The sequence below is a fragment of the Mytilus galloprovincialis genome, chromosome 2 (assembly GCF_965363235.1).
Source record: "Mytilus galloprovincialis chromosome 2, xbMytGall1.hap1.1, whole genome shotgun sequence".
NCBI classification, from domain to species: Eukaryota; Metazoa; Mollusca; class Bivalvia; order Mytilida; family Mytilidae; genus Mytilus; species Mytilus galloprovincialis.
The window spans coordinates 101,309,185-101,328,293 of record NC_134839.1 but is presented as its reverse complement, the minus strand read 5'-3'; the positions used below and the strand labels follow the sequence as shown (position 1 = coordinate 101,328,293).

The following is a 19,109-nucleotide window of genomic DNA, read 5'->3' as shown; positions in this document are numbered from 1 at the left end:
TCACCCAATTATATAAGAAAATGGTGGGTAAAAAACCCAATTTGTGAATTCTTATCTGGAGCTCTGACCTAAATAGGTATAGGAAGATGTGGTATGAGTGCCAATGAGACAACTCTCCATGCAAATAACAATTTATAAAAGTAAACAATTATGGGTCAATGTACATTCTTCAAGACGAAGCCTTGGCTCACAACGAACAACAAGCTATAAAGGGCCCCTTAATTACAAGTGTAAAACCATAGGTCCAATCTATATAAAAAAACGAGAAACGAGAAACGAGAAACATAAACAAACAACAACTACTGTACATCAGATTAAAGTCTGAAATATAATAACTCAAATGTAACAAGTCCGTTCATTCATTGTTGTTCTTCTAATCATTTTGCTAATGGTATCCAGTTATTCATCAGATTTTTGATAATTAGAGGTTCTCTCGAAAAATATGCCAAACTCGACTATCACAGTAGATCTTCTCTCAAATAGAGAAGCTCTACTGCGAAGAGAGAAGCTCTACTGTGATAGTCGAGTTTGGCATATTTTTACACCGTTATTGCTATGATTTCAAACTCCTGTGATTATTGTAAATGCTGCAATTTGCAGCATTTACAATAATCACAGGAGTTTGAATTATAGTGCCAAATTATATCCAACATGTAAACATATGACATGATATGACAGTCTACACTTTGGTTACCTGTGCTAACGTCTTTTTATTAATTGCTCCTATTCCATGGCCTCTTCTATGCATCTTGGAGATAGAATGAAAACTAAAAGCTAACTGTAAGTAAGATTTCGCAAAAATTATCTATTTTTTCTTTTTTCTTCGATGCAATTACGTAGCTTGTATCTTTCGTCCAAATTATCGTCCTTTTAAGAGTTTTGCCGACCATAGCTTCTGAAAGGTAAAATACAAATTGAACACGGAATTATTTCCGTTTCGTAAGGGACCGGTCAAAATTTATCTACCTACACATAGGACCGATGCAAAGTGCAGTAGGACAGATACTTTTTCCGGAATCGCTTTTGTTGGGACATCACTTTTTTCACAGATAATATCCATAGGACACAAGTTTTTTTTTCAAACGATTACTTTGAAATAATTTTTATTAACATTATAACAAAACTTGAAATAACAGTCTATAGTATAACATATAAATGTAAAAGACGATCTAAGTGATAAAGTAACTATTATGTAAGCAACTTAAATTGTTGTGTGTTTTTTTTTCTAGTGAAGTAGGAGATATAAGGCTACTGGTGCAGTGTAAGGAAACTTGAGTGAAGTACCAATTAAGATGGCATATTGGTTTAATTTAGAATGAACAATAAAAAGCTGAGTTATATGCTGAGTAACAAATTGCCACAGTAACATTGATAATTTGGTGGTACATGAAGTAATTTTAGATTTTAGTATATGCCACAGTGCATGAACTTTTAAAGTAATAGACATTGATTAGTGTATATTTGATATAACATATGTGATTTATATGGAGTTCAAATGTATATAGTATGGTGATGGAACAGTTTCCTGCACGTTTACAAAAGTGATTTGACATTAAGTTATTTTAAAGTTTTATGTTTGAATTGAGCTCCTAGCTGGGATCGCAGCCTTAGCTCAATTTGGATAAGACCAACTGCCGTTGCGTTGTAAATTGGTGGTGGGTACGCCAGGCTGTGTTGACGTCCATTACACCAGTATCTAGAACAATATATTTAGGCGAAATAATACTGGTTTTATATGCACCGATCATATACACTGTATAATATTCCTGCACATGCACACATGCAGTTGCTTACAGTAAATCAGTTGCTAATCCGTGCTACACTACAAATGTAGTGGTACTCCAGATAGTGGAGGAAAGAATAGAGAAGAAGTATCTAACTATCTAATGAAATTGGAATTATTAACATAATTGGAATAACTATGTACATGTAAACAGTAATGTTTTAATAAATTGAATTAAAAAAATAATGTCAATAAAGTTATGCATTTTTAACTACATGTAATGACTAGAATAAGAAAAATCATAAAATCAAGTTAAATTCAAAGCGATGAAAGTGAAGAGGAAAATAGTGACCTACAAAGTGAAATCATTTTGCACACTTGTTCATCGAGATCAAGACGTATCTGTTTGCCAAATAAATTTCAAGACTACATTACATTAAGAGAGGGTGGTAAAGGGTTATTTTCGTGCAACGTGATCGCCGTTTTTTTATTTCACGTTCAACGTGTTTTTACTTTTTTATTTGACGTACAGTCGTGCAAGACGGGTGCCTCGTTCAACGTGTTCTGCTTATTTAATTTTACGTGCATCGTGATTTTCAAAGTCTTATTTTGCGTGCTCGGTATTTTTCAAATAAAATTCAAACACTTGACAGGGATCGTCAAGAAATACTTTTTTAAAAGCCGTAAACCAATTATATAATAAATGTGTATACTAAATCGGGAATATCAAGTAAAACAAAGAGTTAATATATACAAGAAGGTCACAAAAGGTTCAAATAAAAGTATTTATTTTTCGTGCAACGTTCATTACAGAAATTATTTCACGTTTAACGTGAAATTATGTCTTATTTCACGTTTTTTTTTCGTGCAAGCACCCCCCCCCCCCCTTTTACCACCCTCTTAAGATAAATGGTCATTTTAAAATTCAGACATTGCAGTAAAGACATCTAAAAAGTCATGCTTGAATATCTCCTTTTGTTTATTCAGTCTTTTCATTATACATGACTGTTACCTCCCTTATTGCAGAGTTATCTACATGTACATGTAATTATTAAATTCAGTAATAAGAAGGTATATGGTGAAGTGCAACAAACATGCATTATGTACATTACATCAACTAACAAAGTAGCAAAAATCATTCGGGATCACATCAGGTACATTTTCTGTAAATGGGAAAATGTTAAAGCAATTATTACCATTCCTAATAAAAAAAAAACACACATTCCAAGGCAACCTATGGGTCTTCAGGTTCAAATATATATAGAGAGTTAAACCAAATGCTATTGAGTTTCATGTTTCTCCTGGAGCTTATTTTTATAATGCATATTTAAAGGTATTGATAAAATTCTATATAAGATACATGCAGTTTACTAGTGTGGATCTAGCCGGCGTTAATATTCATGAGGCTAGCCGTCAATAATATTCATGAGATCAAAACCGCGTTCGATGAAATGTTTTGGGTAGTTATTAGATTGTGACAATAAAATAAATTTTGCTGTCAATATCCATTATGGTTATGCTATTTATAGCAATATAAAGTAATTAAGAAATATTAAGCCAATAGGTGTCTTCTGTAAGGTCCGCGTCATTTAAAATGAAAGTAAATGAAGTTTAATTGCATTGCCTCACACAACACAAAGCAATTATGATCATTAAAATGTTGTTATTATTTCAACAATGTAAACTTTAGTAATTAAAACAAGATGATTAAATAGAGGGTAATTAAATGGAATTAATTGTCATATGGGCATTCCATAATCTGTTCGTTGTCTACAAATATAGTCCAATTCTAAAACTAAAATATACAATACATATGATAGTATCACACAATTAAAAAGATCATTAAACAACAAACATAGTTAATTGAAGACATATAATAAACAGAAAAATAGAAATTGTCAATTACTATTTCAATGACATAATTCTTCAAAATTACGGAGATCAATAAGAGTCTTTAATCTTAAATTCAGTCCATATTATTGCCTCTAAAATGGCCCATATCACTTATGCCCTAGACCCGTACGAGTTAGTCAGAAAAGGATAAAGGGGGGGGGGGGTACCCTGGTATATCACAAATTCGAAAATGAACTATTGTCGGCTGGCCAAACGAAGAGATTCTCCACGTGGGCAATGATACCAGAGGAAGAGGTACTTACTGCCTTTAAAATGGCCCATAGCACTTATACCCTAGACCCGTACGAGTTTGTCAGTAGAGGGTTCAAAGGGGGGATATGGAATCCAAGATACAACGAATTCGAACTGAACTATTGCCGGCTGGCCAAACTAAGAGATTCTCCACACCGACCATTATACCAGAGGTAGAAGTTGGTATTGCCTCTAAAATGGCCCATAGCACTTATGCCCTAGACCCGTACGAGTTAGTCAGAAAAGGATAAGGGGGGGTACCCTGGTATATCACAAATTCGAAAATGAACTATTGCCGGCTGGCCAAACGAAGAGATTCTCCACGTGGGCAATGATACCAGAGGAAGAGGAACTTACTGCCTTTAAAATGGCCCATAGCACTTATACCCTAGACCCGTACGAGTTTGTCAGTAGAGGGTTCAAAGGGGGGATATGGAATCCAAGATACAACGAATTCGAACTGAACTATTGCCGGCTGGCCAAACTAAGAGATTCTCCACACCGACCATTATACCAGAGGTAGAGGTTGGTATTGCCTCTAAAATGGCTCATAGCACTTATGCCCTAGACCCGTACGAGTTAGTCAGAAAAGGATAAGGAGGGGTACCCTGGTATATCACAAATTCGAAAATGAACTATTGCCGGCTGGCCAAACGAAGAGATTCTCCACGTGGGCAATGATACCAGAGGAAGAGGAACTTACTGCCTTTAAAATGGCCCATAGCACTTATACCCTAGACCCGTACGAGTTTGTCAGTAGAGGGTTCAAAGGGGGGATATGGAATCCAAGATACAACGAATTCGAACTGAACTATTGCCGGCTGGCCAAACTAAGAGATTCTCCACACCGACCATTATACCAGAGGTAGAGGTTGGTATTGCCTCTAAAATGGCCCATAGCACTTATGCCCTAGACCCGTACGAGTTAGTCAGAAAAGGATAAGGGGGGGGGGGGGTACCCTGGTATATCACAAATTCGAAAATGAACTATTGCCGGCTGGCCAAACGAAGAGATTCTCCACGTGGGCAATGATACCAGAGGAAGAGGTATTTACTGTCTTTAAAATGGCCCATAGCACTTATACCCTAAACCCGTACGAGTTTGTCAGTAGAGGGTTCAAAGGGGGGATATGGAATCCAAGATACAACGAATTCGAACTGAACTATTGCCGGCTGGCCAAACTAAGAGATTGTCCACATCGGCCATTATACCAGAGGTAGGGGTAGGTATTGCATCTAAAATGGGCCAGAACACTTATCCCCTAGACCCGTACGAGTTAGTCAGGAAAGGACAAGGTGGGTACCCTGGTATATCACAAATTCGAAATGAACTATTGCCGGCTGGACAAACTAAGAGATTCTCCACATTGGCCATTATACCATAGGTAGAGGTGGGTATTTCCTCTAAAATGGTCCATATCACTTATCCCCTAGACCCGTACGAGTTAGTCAGGGGTATCCTGGTATATCACAAATTCGAAATGAACTATTGCCGGCTGAACAAACCAAGAGATTCTCCACGTGGGCAATGATACTGGAGGTAGAGGTACTCATTGCCTTTTAAATGGTCTATAGCACTTATACCCTAGACCCGTGCGAGTTTGTCAGCATGGGGTTAAAAGGGTGATATGGTTTCCTGGTTTACAACGATATCGAACTGAACTATTGCCGGTTTGCCAAACTAAGAGATTCTCCGCATCAACCATTATACCAGAGGTAGAGGTGGGTATTGCCTCTAAAATGGCCTATAGCACTTATGCCCTAGACCCACTAGAGTTTGTCTGCAAAGGGTTAAAAGGGGAGGTGGTAGCTCTGTTTACAACGAAGTCGACATAAACTATTGCCATCTGACTAAACTAAGAGATTATCCATGTAGGCCATTATACCAGAAGTAGAGGTGGGAATTGACTCTAAAATGGCCTATAGCCCTTATGACCCAGACCCGTACGAATTGTCTGCAAAGGGTAAAAAGGGGGAGGTGGTAGCTCTGTTTACAACGAAGTCGTCATAAACTTTTGCCGGCTGACTAAACTAAGAGATTCTCCACGTAGGACATAATACCAGAGGTAGAGGTAGGCATTGACTCTAAAATGGCATATTGCACTTATGCCCTAGACCCGTACGAGTCAGTCATCAAAGAGAAAGGGGTGTACCCTGGTATATCACTAAGTCGAATTGAACTATTGCCGACTGGCAAAACTAAAAGATACAAACCTTTTTTATGTACTACTTTTGAATATATTATATAGATTAGATGTCTTTAAAAACCCTACTTCCGGTAGAATCCAATATGGCGGACATTGACTAAAATAAGCTTATTTTTTAGGGAGGGTGATTGAAATGTGTTTTAACGTATTGTTACTATCATTAAATTGTGCAGGAACCTTTCTTCGATGCTTTTAAGGGATACAATGTAGAAGACATATGTCTTAAAAACCCTTTCTTCCGGTAATATTCAAAATGGCGGACATAAATATATCATTTTTTTTATTTTGATATTTAACTTCTTTTCAAAATGTGAAGAAAGTGGTTTTTTTTTGTGGTGGTCATTAACTTTATGCTTTAATTCATCCTCTAAATTACTAATCATATTCTGTAGTTGATATTGGAATACAAAGTTAACACTTCCGGTAAAAAAAACAATATGGCGTAAAGGTCAAAGATGAGTCCTCAATCTATATCTTCGATGTAGAGTTTTGGATAGATTGATTTTGTGGACAAGTTCATTTATATACATATTATCTATTTGATATTATTCCCAACTTTGTACTTAGTTTATATCTATTTTACCCTATACTATAATGATCTTACTATATTGAACATATTTTGTATTATATGGTTCAATGAATCCAAAATACTCTATTTGGGCTCTTTGATATTCACTCACCACTGGCTATTGGACAAACTACCTTTCTTAATAGTTGTTTTATCTGGTTCTATCTAGTTTAACAGTTCACCTATTGACTATATATATTGTACTTTTTAACTATATTGTCAATGCAGAATAAGTAACACCAGAAACAACATCAAGAGCCGTAGCCAGCATTATAAGGTATTTACATTTAAGGGTTTTTCAAATTAGTTTATGGTTAAATGTTTTTGACTTAAATATTTTGTTTAGTTTTATTTACTTTGCTAATTGCATTTCAAACTTTATATTTTCTTATTTACCTGTAATTAACTTTCAATGTTATATAGTATTTTATATAGTAGTATGGTCAACTTACTTTAGTGAACAGTTTTCATTAGCATTGATTAACAAATTGTTTACATTCAGAGTTGTCATTTAACTGTGTTTTGCATTATTATTTATTTGCAATTGTGTAATTAAACATAATAATCATTATTTGCTACAAAATGATATATTCATATGCATTTATATGTAAAGTTGTATTTATTTGTCATTATCTGTATATTTCAGATCTGTCGTTGCCTTCTATATTATATTTATTAAAATATCTGAACTTTCTGCAATTAGATTTATCTGAGCCTTATTCCACCTGGTCACAATTTAAACAAAATAAAATCACTTAAGTAATAAAACATTTTAAAAACTACCATTTGGCCAACAAAATATGTTTATTCCCAGTTACCACCACATGCACACGACGCAGAGCACGGGAGACTTGATTTTCCACATTAACAACAACCGCGACAACTTTTCTTACATCCACAATGTGCAAGCTTCTGACAACATGATGATCCCTCAGAAGGAGTTTTTTTTTAAAGTGATCCTCTTTGTCCCGTCGTCATCCATTAGCGCCTGGACTTGGTAGCATAAGAGCCAATTTCAGGCTCGTCCCCTTAACACGTGTCTTAGTATATTGTACGTTTTGCATGCATGCTGGAAAAGACTAGACTAAGTTGATAGCCTCAATTAACCTACCCTTTTGCGTAAATAGATATTTCTTGCTTTGTTAACCATGCTAACCCCATATGATAAGTTTGTGCTATCTTACAGTAAACACCGGTGATTTAGGCGTATCAATTATCATTCTTTATGTTAAAGTCACATCTTCAAATGCAATGTCTCCCAAGCAGTCTTTTTTTTCCCTTTTCAAGAAAACAGAGAACCGTATCACAACCGGAAAATATATGGATCACAATATTTGTGTGTGATTACTCATCGCTAGTGCATTTGGAAGGTCATTGATATATATGTATCCAAAGCTTTTCCTCCTCCTAAACACAATCCATAGTTTGTCTACCCCTATGTAACGGAATAGCGAAACAGTAATGACAGCATCATCAGAAACGACTGTTCGAATAATTGCCGCTTAAGTGCAATTAAGTTTAAGTTCGTGTTTCACTGCATCAGACACATGCACCATAATTCTAGTGTCAGCCTTTTAATATGAATATGGTGTTTAACTTGAAATGCATCACGTGGTGGTAAAGATAGAATATCCTGAACATGTGTTGCTACAACTGTCATATGCATTTAAGACTTCATCATAATAGTTTCATGTTTTTTTAAGGTAAGGGCATAACACCCTATCAGCATACTCGTTATGAAACAACTTGAAACTGTAAACAACAGTGGATGAATGCGTACATAGACAATACCGGTAGTTTGAAGGCTGCCACAAGAAAAAAGAGCTACATTTAGGGGTAAGGGAATACATAGACGAATCCAGAGTCAAAACAAATCTCAAAATTGGTAAAGTTTTCTGAGAGAAGACGACATTAAGAACGAACTTTTTAGTCTTTATTTTTTATAAGGAGCTTGCTCAATAGATTTTGAGGGAGAGTAAGTTGTAGCAACAAATGCTCAGGATGTTCTGTGTTATTCACCACATGATGGTGTTTCAAGTTTAGCCCCATGTTAAAATGAAGAGGCTTATACTATAGAATCAATATACATGTGTCTAATGCAGTGATACACAGACTTAACTGAGTCATGACTTGAACAGTCGATACTGATGCTGCCGTCATTGCTGTTTCGTTATTCCGTGACAAAGGGGCAGACGAACTTTGGCTTGCATTTGGAAGTGGGAAAAGCTTTAGATATAATCTATCCATGACCTTTCCAATGCACGTTTACTTGAAAGGGAACTTCGTTGTTGACATGGATGGCGTTTGAAGATGTGACTTTATGATTTAGAATGATGATTGATCAGCCAACATCACCAGATATGGATTTGATAATGTCATTGATAAAACGATAAGTGGTTTTGTAGTAAGATCGAACAAACTTATCAGATGGGGTTTATGAAGCAAGAAAACATGTTTTTGGAAGTGGAAAGACTTATTGATGCTATTTGAACGACTCGGTCTAGTGTTTTTCAGCATGTAAAACGTGCAATATACCATGGTGGGTTTGAATGAGTAACAAGCTTGTTTTTTTCCTATGCTAACTAGTCCAGACGCTTATGAGGCTATTTGAACGACTCGGTCCAGTTTTTTCAGCATGTAAAACGTGCAATATACCATAGCGGGTGTGGATGAGTAACAAGCTTGGGATTGGTTTCTATGCTTACTATTCCAGACGCTTATGTATGGCGAAAGGAAAAATATGAACCATTGGAACCCTTTTGGACAACTCTTTGTGAGGCCTCTTCACCTTATCAGGAGCTTGTACATTATTGATGTAAGAAACAATACCACTGTCTTTGTAAATGAGGAAAATCAGCTCTCCGATTGTGAGTATTTGCGGCCATTAATCCGTAATTTTAAAGATGTTTTAGTACTAAAGTGATTTTATTTTATTTTCATCAATCTATCCAAAACTCTACATGGAAGATATGGACTGAGGACTCATCTTTGAAATTTACGCAAAATTGGTTTTATTTACCGGAAGTGTTAACTTTGTATTTAATCATTATCTATAGAATAGAATAAGTGGTTTAGAGGATAACTTAAAGCCAAATCCATAACCGGAAGTAATGATTTTAAAGACATATCTCTTATTTATTGTATCCATTATCAGCATCAAATAAAGGTTCATGAACAATTTAATGATAGTAGCAATGCGTCAAAACACGTTTCAATCACCCTCCCTAAAAAATAAGCTTATTTTAGTACAATGTCCGCCATGTTGGATTTTACCGAAAGTAGGGTTTTTAAAGACATCTAATCTATATAATATATCCAAAAGTAGTACATAACCTAGGTTTGTACCAAATATTATTATAGCCGCATGATAAAAACCGCTTTTCACACACTAGCCTCTGATATTTGAATGTTTTAAGTATGATGTCGGCCATTTTGGGTTTTTACCGGAAGTGAGACATTTTTTTCAAATGCCTCCTTATCTGAAATAAAAGAGTTATAGCTGAGGAAGGTCTATGCCAAATTTTATTCTTGTAGCAAGATTTGCACAGTTTTTCACAAAGCGGCCGTATTAATTTCTGGTACATTAGATCATCGAATCAGCTATTCCATAACATACAAAGTACTTTTGTGTTTTGTCCGCATATAGTACTTTTTCTGTCTTAGCTAGCTTACGTATATCCACACTGTTTGACGTCCAGGATCGTAGATAGAATCCAGTTTCCTCCATCATTGTTCTCCCTTCCTTATAGTCAGCACACCCTCGTTCTGTAAACTTAACAGAATGTTGTCCACATAAAAATCTCTTTCCATCAATGTAGCTGTTATAGTGTTATTACGTTGTAAATGTTAAGTATTGTGGCGTTTGGTATAAACGGCGAACAAGTCGCTCCGAACAGAACGGATTTGAACTTCTAAGTCTGTAAATAACTTGTTGGGTCGGATGGGTTACTTAGCCACCAGAAACGTGTAGCGTCTTGATCACCCTTTTTTTAATCCTACATGTAAAAAGGCTTTTTAAATATCCGTTGTTATGGCGACAGGATTGACTGTAAATCTCATCAGAATTTTTTTCAGGTCGTTTAGCTTCGGCGGTGTATCCAAAAGGCAGTCATTTAAACTTGGCGAATTATGCGACTGTCGACAACTGCAGTCGTAAACAATTCTGATAGGCATAGTGCTTGATTCCTTCTGTACAGGATGATTAGGAATGTAGTGATATTTTTCTTAAGTTTAGCTGTTTCATCTACCTTCTCTTTGAATCCTCTTCGTTCCTGTTCTTGTATAATGTTTCCGTACTTCTTTAACATATCTGAGTTTTGAGTAAGTCTTTGAAGGACGTTTTCTGTCCTTCTGTTCGTGACTGCTTAATTTATAGGCAATTCATCATGTTTCCAAGGTAACCTAGCGAAATATTTAGTTTCTCAGAACTCAATTGATCTGTCCTGATAGACTTTAATATATGCATTGTCGTCTTCGTCTACCTCCCTGCTTTTTATTCCTATTGAATCTAAATTCCAAAATCTCTCTAGATTGTATTCTTCAACTTTGTGTGATATTAGAACATTAAACATACTAGTTTTCGATGTGTTTGTTTTCGTACCGTGTGTAAGTACCGAAAGCATATATCCGATCTTGGTTTTCACGGCGGTCGGATCGTTTCCACGTACTACATAATCTTTAACAATGTCCCCGTAGTGATATGCGCCTACCAGCAACGATATCTCGAATGAATCGTGCTTTGTCACCGTGTGCGCTAACTTTAAACCACGCAAATAACCGTTCTGTTTATCAATGTTACGTATGTGATTCTGTAGAGGCATGCCGATCATCTGTACTTTGATTGACAAGACGTGTCCTGCAACGGTTTTCAGATAGATTGTTGACTTTTCTATGTGTCTCGCGTTTTTCTCTGCACCTCCAAATGCCGATAAATATATTATTTCTGTTCCCGCTATCTGTAAATTAAGTTAAGTTCTGCGTTAAAAAAGATGTTTGCGCTCCTTCGTCAAAATGAATATTCGTATCGATAAAGTACTGATTTGAGCCTACTTGTGCGACGGCAGTTTACAAAATTACATTTGATTGCAATTCTGTCGATTGAGAATACAAAATAGTAGCATCATGTTCCGTATTATGAATGGCATTCATGAGTTGAACGTTGGTCGAATTCGAAAATTGTGGGTTTAACGGGTTGCTGCTCTGATTTCCTTTTGCGCGAAAATTCGTATGCGCTGAGTTTCTACCCTTGTTTCTATGGCTAACCTCATTCCCTTGTTTTATGTTGTTTCTTGGAAGTGCATTACATTAGTTTGTATGGTGTTTCTCATTACAATGTGTACATGTGTGTTTAGATTTACATTCGTTTAGTCTGTGTATAACAAGGCAGTTAAAGAATAACTAAGCTGTTCATACGGGATTTTGTGTCGGCTATTTTACTGCAATGAGTTAGTGCGTGTATTTCGTGACAGAAAACGCTAGGTCTAGTCTCAATATTCTTATAAGATTTAGATTTCATCAATTTCGGGTGTCGACTCTATTGTCCTGTGTCCAGTATAACGATCTCATCTTATATGCTTTTACGGAGATCCCGTAATACAAAGGTTTTTGTTCTATGTTCTCGCGCGAGATATTTTCTGACTTCCACGGGTAATTTGTTCACAATAATGGGAACAAGTAGCGTGCCGTATGTTTCATGTGTCTGACCCAAAGTTTCTAGACCCTGACTATCTTCAATTTGATCGTAAAAACTTCATAAGCTTGTTAACTGATTTATAGGCGAAGGAATTTCTAAACCTAGTGCTTCGTGTTCTAGCTTTCAAGCAGCTACACCTTTTGTATATTTGTAAGTGACAGGTTCAGATGTACGGCCGACTCATATGAGTCCCAGAAGGTTTGCCATTCTAAAATGGTGCCTTAGAAAGTTGGAAGCGTAAGTTTTGGTTAATAGCTGCAGAAAATGTACTTTGTTGCGTGTTGATAGTGAGACTAGATTGGGCAAACTGGTTTTCAAACGACTGTACGTTGTGTGGGTTGGCTATGTTGTGCGTTGAAACAAACGGTATAGTTTCTGGATTTAAAGTGTGCGTTCTACTACTTAAGTATTTGATTCAATATGACGGGACAGCAGGGTTTTGGACATTTTGTATGAACTTACGTACGTGTCGAATCTTCCTTACCATATTAATCGAAAATTCATCTGAATCAAATAATCTTATTTACCACATCTTCCGGTTCCGTTAACTTTAGAATTTGTTCATTCAAGTCCTTAAACAATGTTTGTTTTTGCACAAGTTTTCCTAGTGTTGGCATGACTTCTACTTCATCGAAATTTGTATTCTCCTTTGCTTCATCTAATCTTCGGAATACCTTGAACTACACGTATTTTGCGACTGCATATCTGAACAACGGAACCGAAACTACATTAGTGATTGCGAAAAGCAAATTAGCGCAAGTGAAAAACCTAACATAACCGCAACTAGAACATATGGCCGCAGTTATTGGAACTAGACTAGCTTTTCATGTAAAATCGACCTTTGAATGTAAAAACGTGGTTTTCATGTCGGATAGCTGTATAGTATTGCACTGGTTAAAATCATCGAAACCGTTTAAACGATTTATTGTGAATCGAGTGCGAGAAGTAATAAAATCTACAAAATCAACATTAATGGAGATATTGCCCAAAAGAATGCAACCCAACCGATCTCTTAACACGAGGAATTGACGTCGATCAATACATCGATAGTGTCATTAAAAAACGACCGAATTAGTTAAAGGTATTGGCAATTACAGAAGAAAACGAAGACGAGGAATTTCTAAACAATGAAGTTCATACTGATCACTATGGTATCAGTAACGTTATAGATAATTCGAAATATGGAACTTTCAGGAAAGTGATTCGAGTAACTGCTTACGTTCAGTGGTTCATATCCAACTACCAATATACCGATATACCAAACATCTGAGATAAAAACACAAGGAAATATCCTAGCATTAAACAATTAGGACTCTTCATAGATGACGTGGCTTTGTGAGATGCAATGGAAGGATTCACACCGCAACGATTTCAGAGAATACCAAATTTCCGTATTTATTACCTGCGAATCATTTACTTACCAAACTGATAGTGACAGACGCACGCGAGCGTTCACTTCATTTTGGACTCAGTGCTACGCTTACTTACGTACTACAATCGTATTGGGTACCGATACTTAAACAATTTGTTAAGGAGTAATTGATCAAGTTTTCGCTGCTGTTAATCATTGTTATGTTACCTAAGTGTGACGTGTTGACATTAGAGTCCGAATAGGTATACATACATTCTTTTCGCTTTTGTTATTGTTAGCTATATAGTTGCCCGATGTATCCACTTAACGATATTGGTGTCAAGTGACCAGGATGAATTTGAAGCTGAAATCGATACTAGCAGGACATAGCGCCGTTTTCAGAATATTCCAGAAATTCGACGAAAATGGGGAGAGCGGAACAGAACTTGTTGATTCCGATGAACTTTCGAAACAGAAATCGTTGACTCTGATGAGTACTTATTTAATTTTAGAAACAAAAATACGTTAAATAGCAAAATTTATCTAAGTACAAACATCAACGCTAAACACAAATGCCACAAGTTCACAACATCACACAAAAGTACATGAATGCATTATTTTACATACCTTCATATAAGAGCTGACGTTATTTTTTACAAGAAAATTGAAACATATGTACGTGGTTTAGAATCCCTTGGTCAGACAGAGAATACATATGGCCCATTATTGGTCCCTATCATATTGAAAAAAGTTACCGGGGGACGTACGCATAAATCTAACAAGACACCATGAATCAAATAGTTGGCTATTAAATGAACTACTACTAACACGAACTCAACATTATGGAGGAAGGCAATTCCTCTGCATGATCATACGGAAACGTATACCGCTACAGCAGCATTTAACACCAATGCAAAGGTACGTACAAAATAAATCAACAGACAAATAAACGTAAAATCATGTGTACTTTTGTAACGAATCACATGTCCCCGTTAACTGCACTAAGATAATTGATCACACAGCAAATATTTCTATTGTTAAACGCGATCGTTTATATTTTAACTGTCTTTGACCTCACAATATAGATGATTGCAAATCACACCAAAGTTGCAGGAAATGTAAAATATGACACCATACTAGTTTATGCAAAGACGAGGTTGAAAAAGATGAAAAACAGAGTAACACTAATGTAAATATTAACACAATTCAGGAAACACAACACAACGCGAAGAAAACGGGCTCAGTTCTTCACTCACAGACACAGACTAAAAACTGCTGTAGCGCAAGTAAGTTCGGGCATTCAATGTACTAACACAAACATATTATTTGACAAGGGCGCACAGATGTCTTTCATCACAGAAAAATAAGCTACAGAGCTTGATTTGACAATAACCAGACAGGAGACCATAAACTTGTCAGGATTTGGTGACACAAGTGAGGGCAAAACAGTTCGACATCTAAATAATGGTACCATTTACTTACTTACAGACAACGGAAAATTACCTATCAACGTTTTGATTGTACCAGAAATAGCTGTACCAATGAAAACTTATGTACATAATATTACAAATTTAAAGTATTTGTTTGTCTTGAAATTAGCCCATCCGGTCTCACATGACCCAATGGTTGAAGTTTCTCTATTGAATTCTATCTAATTCGATTATTACTGGTCAATTGTCGATGATAGAATAGTATGAGGAGCAGGACCTACTACCGTAAAGTCGGAAATCCGTAACCTTCTGTCCGGCACTATCAATTGAACACCTGCAAATCCAGATCACACACTTACGTCAATGATGAACATATTAGTAGGTCACAAAGTTGAAGAGCATATATTGGAGAAATTTTGGGAAGTTGAAGCTGCTAGTATAAATAATACTGACAACAAATCTGAAAACAGACAATTCCAAGAGGTATATGAATCAAATAGTAGAGGTTACCATATGGAAACAGAAAGATATGTTGCTAAGTTACCTTGTAAGGAGGAACACCACACCTTACTAGACAACAGAAGTATTGCACAACGGAGAACAGAAAATTTCATTAAGCGTCTTTGTCGTGAACTTACACTTTTATAGAAAAACGGAAATATTATAAATGAACAAGAAAAACGTGGATTTATCGAGAGAGTTGATGAACGATCAACCAAAACAAATGTTCATTCTATACCGCATCATCATACTGTAAAAAGTCGTCAACCACGCCCATCAGAATTGCAGCTGCAAACCTTCACCTGTTAGTCTAAGCTTAAATGATTGTTTGATGGATCTTTGGCTAAACTTTAATGATTTAACCGGAATTTTTCTCTGATTTAGAATGCACAAATACGCCGTGTAGTCAGATATAGAAAAAAGCCTTTCTTAATATGGGTTGGATGAAGAGGATCGTGATGTTACCAGATTCGTTTAACTTAGTAACCCGGATGACCCAAATAGTCAACTAACCGCAAACAGATTCAAGTCAGTATAATTTGGAGCAACTTTCTCTCCGTTTATCCTAAATGCTGTTATACGTAAACATTTGACTGCAATTCCACAGACTGGACAACAATGTTAAAGAAAGACTTTTATGTCGACAATATTATTTCGAGCTTTGATCAACAAAGAGCTTTATTAGACTTCTTTCATGCATCACGTTGAGTATTTGTAAATGATTTGTATGATGCGGGAGCATAAGAAATTGAACATTTATCAAAATCATCATATGGAACCGAGAAGCTTAATTCTTATGGAACAATTTTGTTCGGCGGATGGTGGGAGAGATTGAGATGAATAACGAAAAACTGCATTAAAAAAGTATAAGGACGAGCACTTATGGACAATAAAACACGATAATTACTGAAGTAGAAAGTTTACTCAGTGATCGCAAACTAACATACGTTTCATCGGATCAAACGGACGACGAACCCCTTAGTCCGTCACATTTATTATATTGAAAACGGACCAGGACGCTACCGTATAACGGACTTGAAGACTGTAGTTTACAACCAGGAACCAAAGACACTACGCATGAATCAGTAACTGGCTAGACAATCGAAGTTTCTTTCATTAAAACTCTTAAAAACTACATAAAAAGATGGAAGCAGGAATACATAAATTCGCTTAGGGAATATTACCGATACACAGATCGAAACACATAGAACATTAAAGTCGGAGATGTAGTTCAGATTCAGGACTATGTATCAAGAGTAAATTGGACTTCGGCAATAATTGACAAATTATTTTACGGCAAAGATGGACTTACACGATCAGCCATAATCGAACAAAAACTGGTTTGATATCTAGACCAATTATCAAATTTTATCCGTTAGAACTGAATTCTTTGGAACTTGAAAATAGAGCAGCTCAGAGTGAGGCAAAGACGAAAACAAAAACTTGGACTTACATGTGTTAAATGCAAATTGTGAAAAGTAAAATGATAATGTGTGATTAGCATATGGACATTAAAATGAATATAAAAAGTGGGCTGCTAAATATTTTACATATAAACTTTCAAGTTTTAATTTATTTTATTAGAACTTTAATAATTAAAGTTGTGATTACTTTCATTTATTGTAAAGTAATTCATGTGCGGCCCAAGCATGTTGGGAGCAAAATCACAAACGTAACGTTCTCGCTGCCGCTATTCTTTGTAACGTCACCTAAGTGTGACATGTTGACATTAGGGCTTGAATAGAGAGATTTGTTATTGTTAGCCATATAGTTGCCCGATTTATCCACTAAACGATAGCCTAGACCCGTACGAGTTTGTCAGCTGTAGGTTAAAAGGGTAGTAACCCGATTTAACACGAAGTCGAAATAAACTATTACTGGTTGGCCAAACGAAGAGATTTTCCACGCGAGCCATTATATCAGAGGGAGAGGTACCCATTGCCTCTAAAATGACCCAAATCATTAATGCCCTAGACTCGTACGACTTAGCCAGGAAAGGATAAGGTTGGTACCTTTATGTATCTCAAAGTCGACATGAACTATTGCCAGCTGGCCAAACCAAGACATTTTCCACATGGGTCATGACATCAGAGGTAGATGTAGTAGTTGTGTAAAGGCCCATATAGTACTTATGCCCTAGACCTGTACGAGTTTGTCAGTAGAGGGTAAAAAGGGGTATGTGGTACTCTGACTCATCACGAAGTCGAAACAAACTATTGCCGGATGGCCAAACTAAGAAATTCTCCACGTGGGTCATTATATCAGAGGAAGAAGTAGACATTGCCTCTAAAATGACCCATATTACTTATTCCCTAGACCCGTACGACTTAGTCAGCAAAGAGAAAGGTAGGTACCTTTATATATCTCAAAGTCGAATTGGACTATTGACGACTTGTCAAACTAAAAGATTCTCCTCATGGACCATGATACAGAGGTTAAGGTAATAATTGCCTTTAAAATGGCCAGCAAGTAAAAATATGTTTGAATATTTTGATATACAAGAGTACTTCCCTTATCCTTTTCCTACCACTACGTACGGATCTATGATATACGATATATGGGCCTTTTTAGAGAAACACCTACGTTAATCTTTTTAATAGCCCACAAGGAGAATCTCTTATTTTGGTCTTTGTGATATACAAGAGTCCTACTTTCCCTTATCATTTCCTGACTAACTCGTACGGGTCTAGGGCATAAGTGTTATGGGTCATTTAGAGGCAATACCAACTTCTACCTCTGGTATTATGGTCGATGTGGAGAATCTCTTAGTTTGGCCAGCCGGCAATAGTTCAGTTCGAATTCGTTGTTTACCGGGATACCATATCTCCCTTTGGACCCTCTACTGACAAACTCGTACGGGTCTAGGGTATAAGTGCTATGAGCCAATTTAGAGGCAATACCAACATGTACCTCTGGTATAATGGTCGATGTGGAGAATCTCTTAGTTTGGCCAGCCGGCAATAGTTCATTTTCGAATTTGTGATATACCAAGGTACCCCCCCCCCCCTTATCCTTTCCTGACTAACTCGTACGGGTCTAGGGTATAAGTGCTATTGGCCATTTTAGAGGCAATACCAACCTCTACATCTGGTATAATGGTCGATATGGATAATCTCTTAGTTTGGCCAGCCGGCAATAGTTCAGTTTGAATTCGTTGTATACCGGGATACCATATCCCCCTTTTTAACCAATAGTTCAGTTCGAATTCGTTGTATCCGGGATACCATATCCCCCCTTTGAACCCTCTACTGACAAACTCGTACGGGTCTAGGGTATAAGTGCTATGGGCTATTTTAAAGGCAATAAGTACCTCTTCGTCTGGTACCATTGCCCACGTGGGGAATCTCTTCGTTCGGCCAGCCGGCAATAGTTCATTTTCGGATTTGTGATATACCAGGGTACCCACTTATCCTCTCCTGACTAACTCGTACGGGTCTAGGGCATAAGTGCTATGGGCCATTTTAGAGGCAATACCAACCTCTACCTCTGGTA

The 19,109-nt window shown here is 36.6% G+C and overlaps 1 protein-coding gene across 1 annotated transcript in view; it reads right to left on the bottom strand.

Annotated features, from left to right (window-relative positions):
* LOC143065152 (vacuolar-sorting protein SNF8-like) overlaps positions 1–909 on the bottom strand; it is a 44,549-nt gene extending 43,640 nt beyond the window's left edge. The window contains exon 1 of the mRNA XM_076238541.1: positions 695–909. Within this exon, the coding sequence (XP_076094656.1) occupies positions 695–748 (54 nt within the window). The 5' untranslated portion in view covers positions 749–909. The remainder of the gene's footprint in view (positions 1–694) is intronic.
* Between the last annotated feature and the right edge of the window lie 18,200 nt (positions 910–19,109).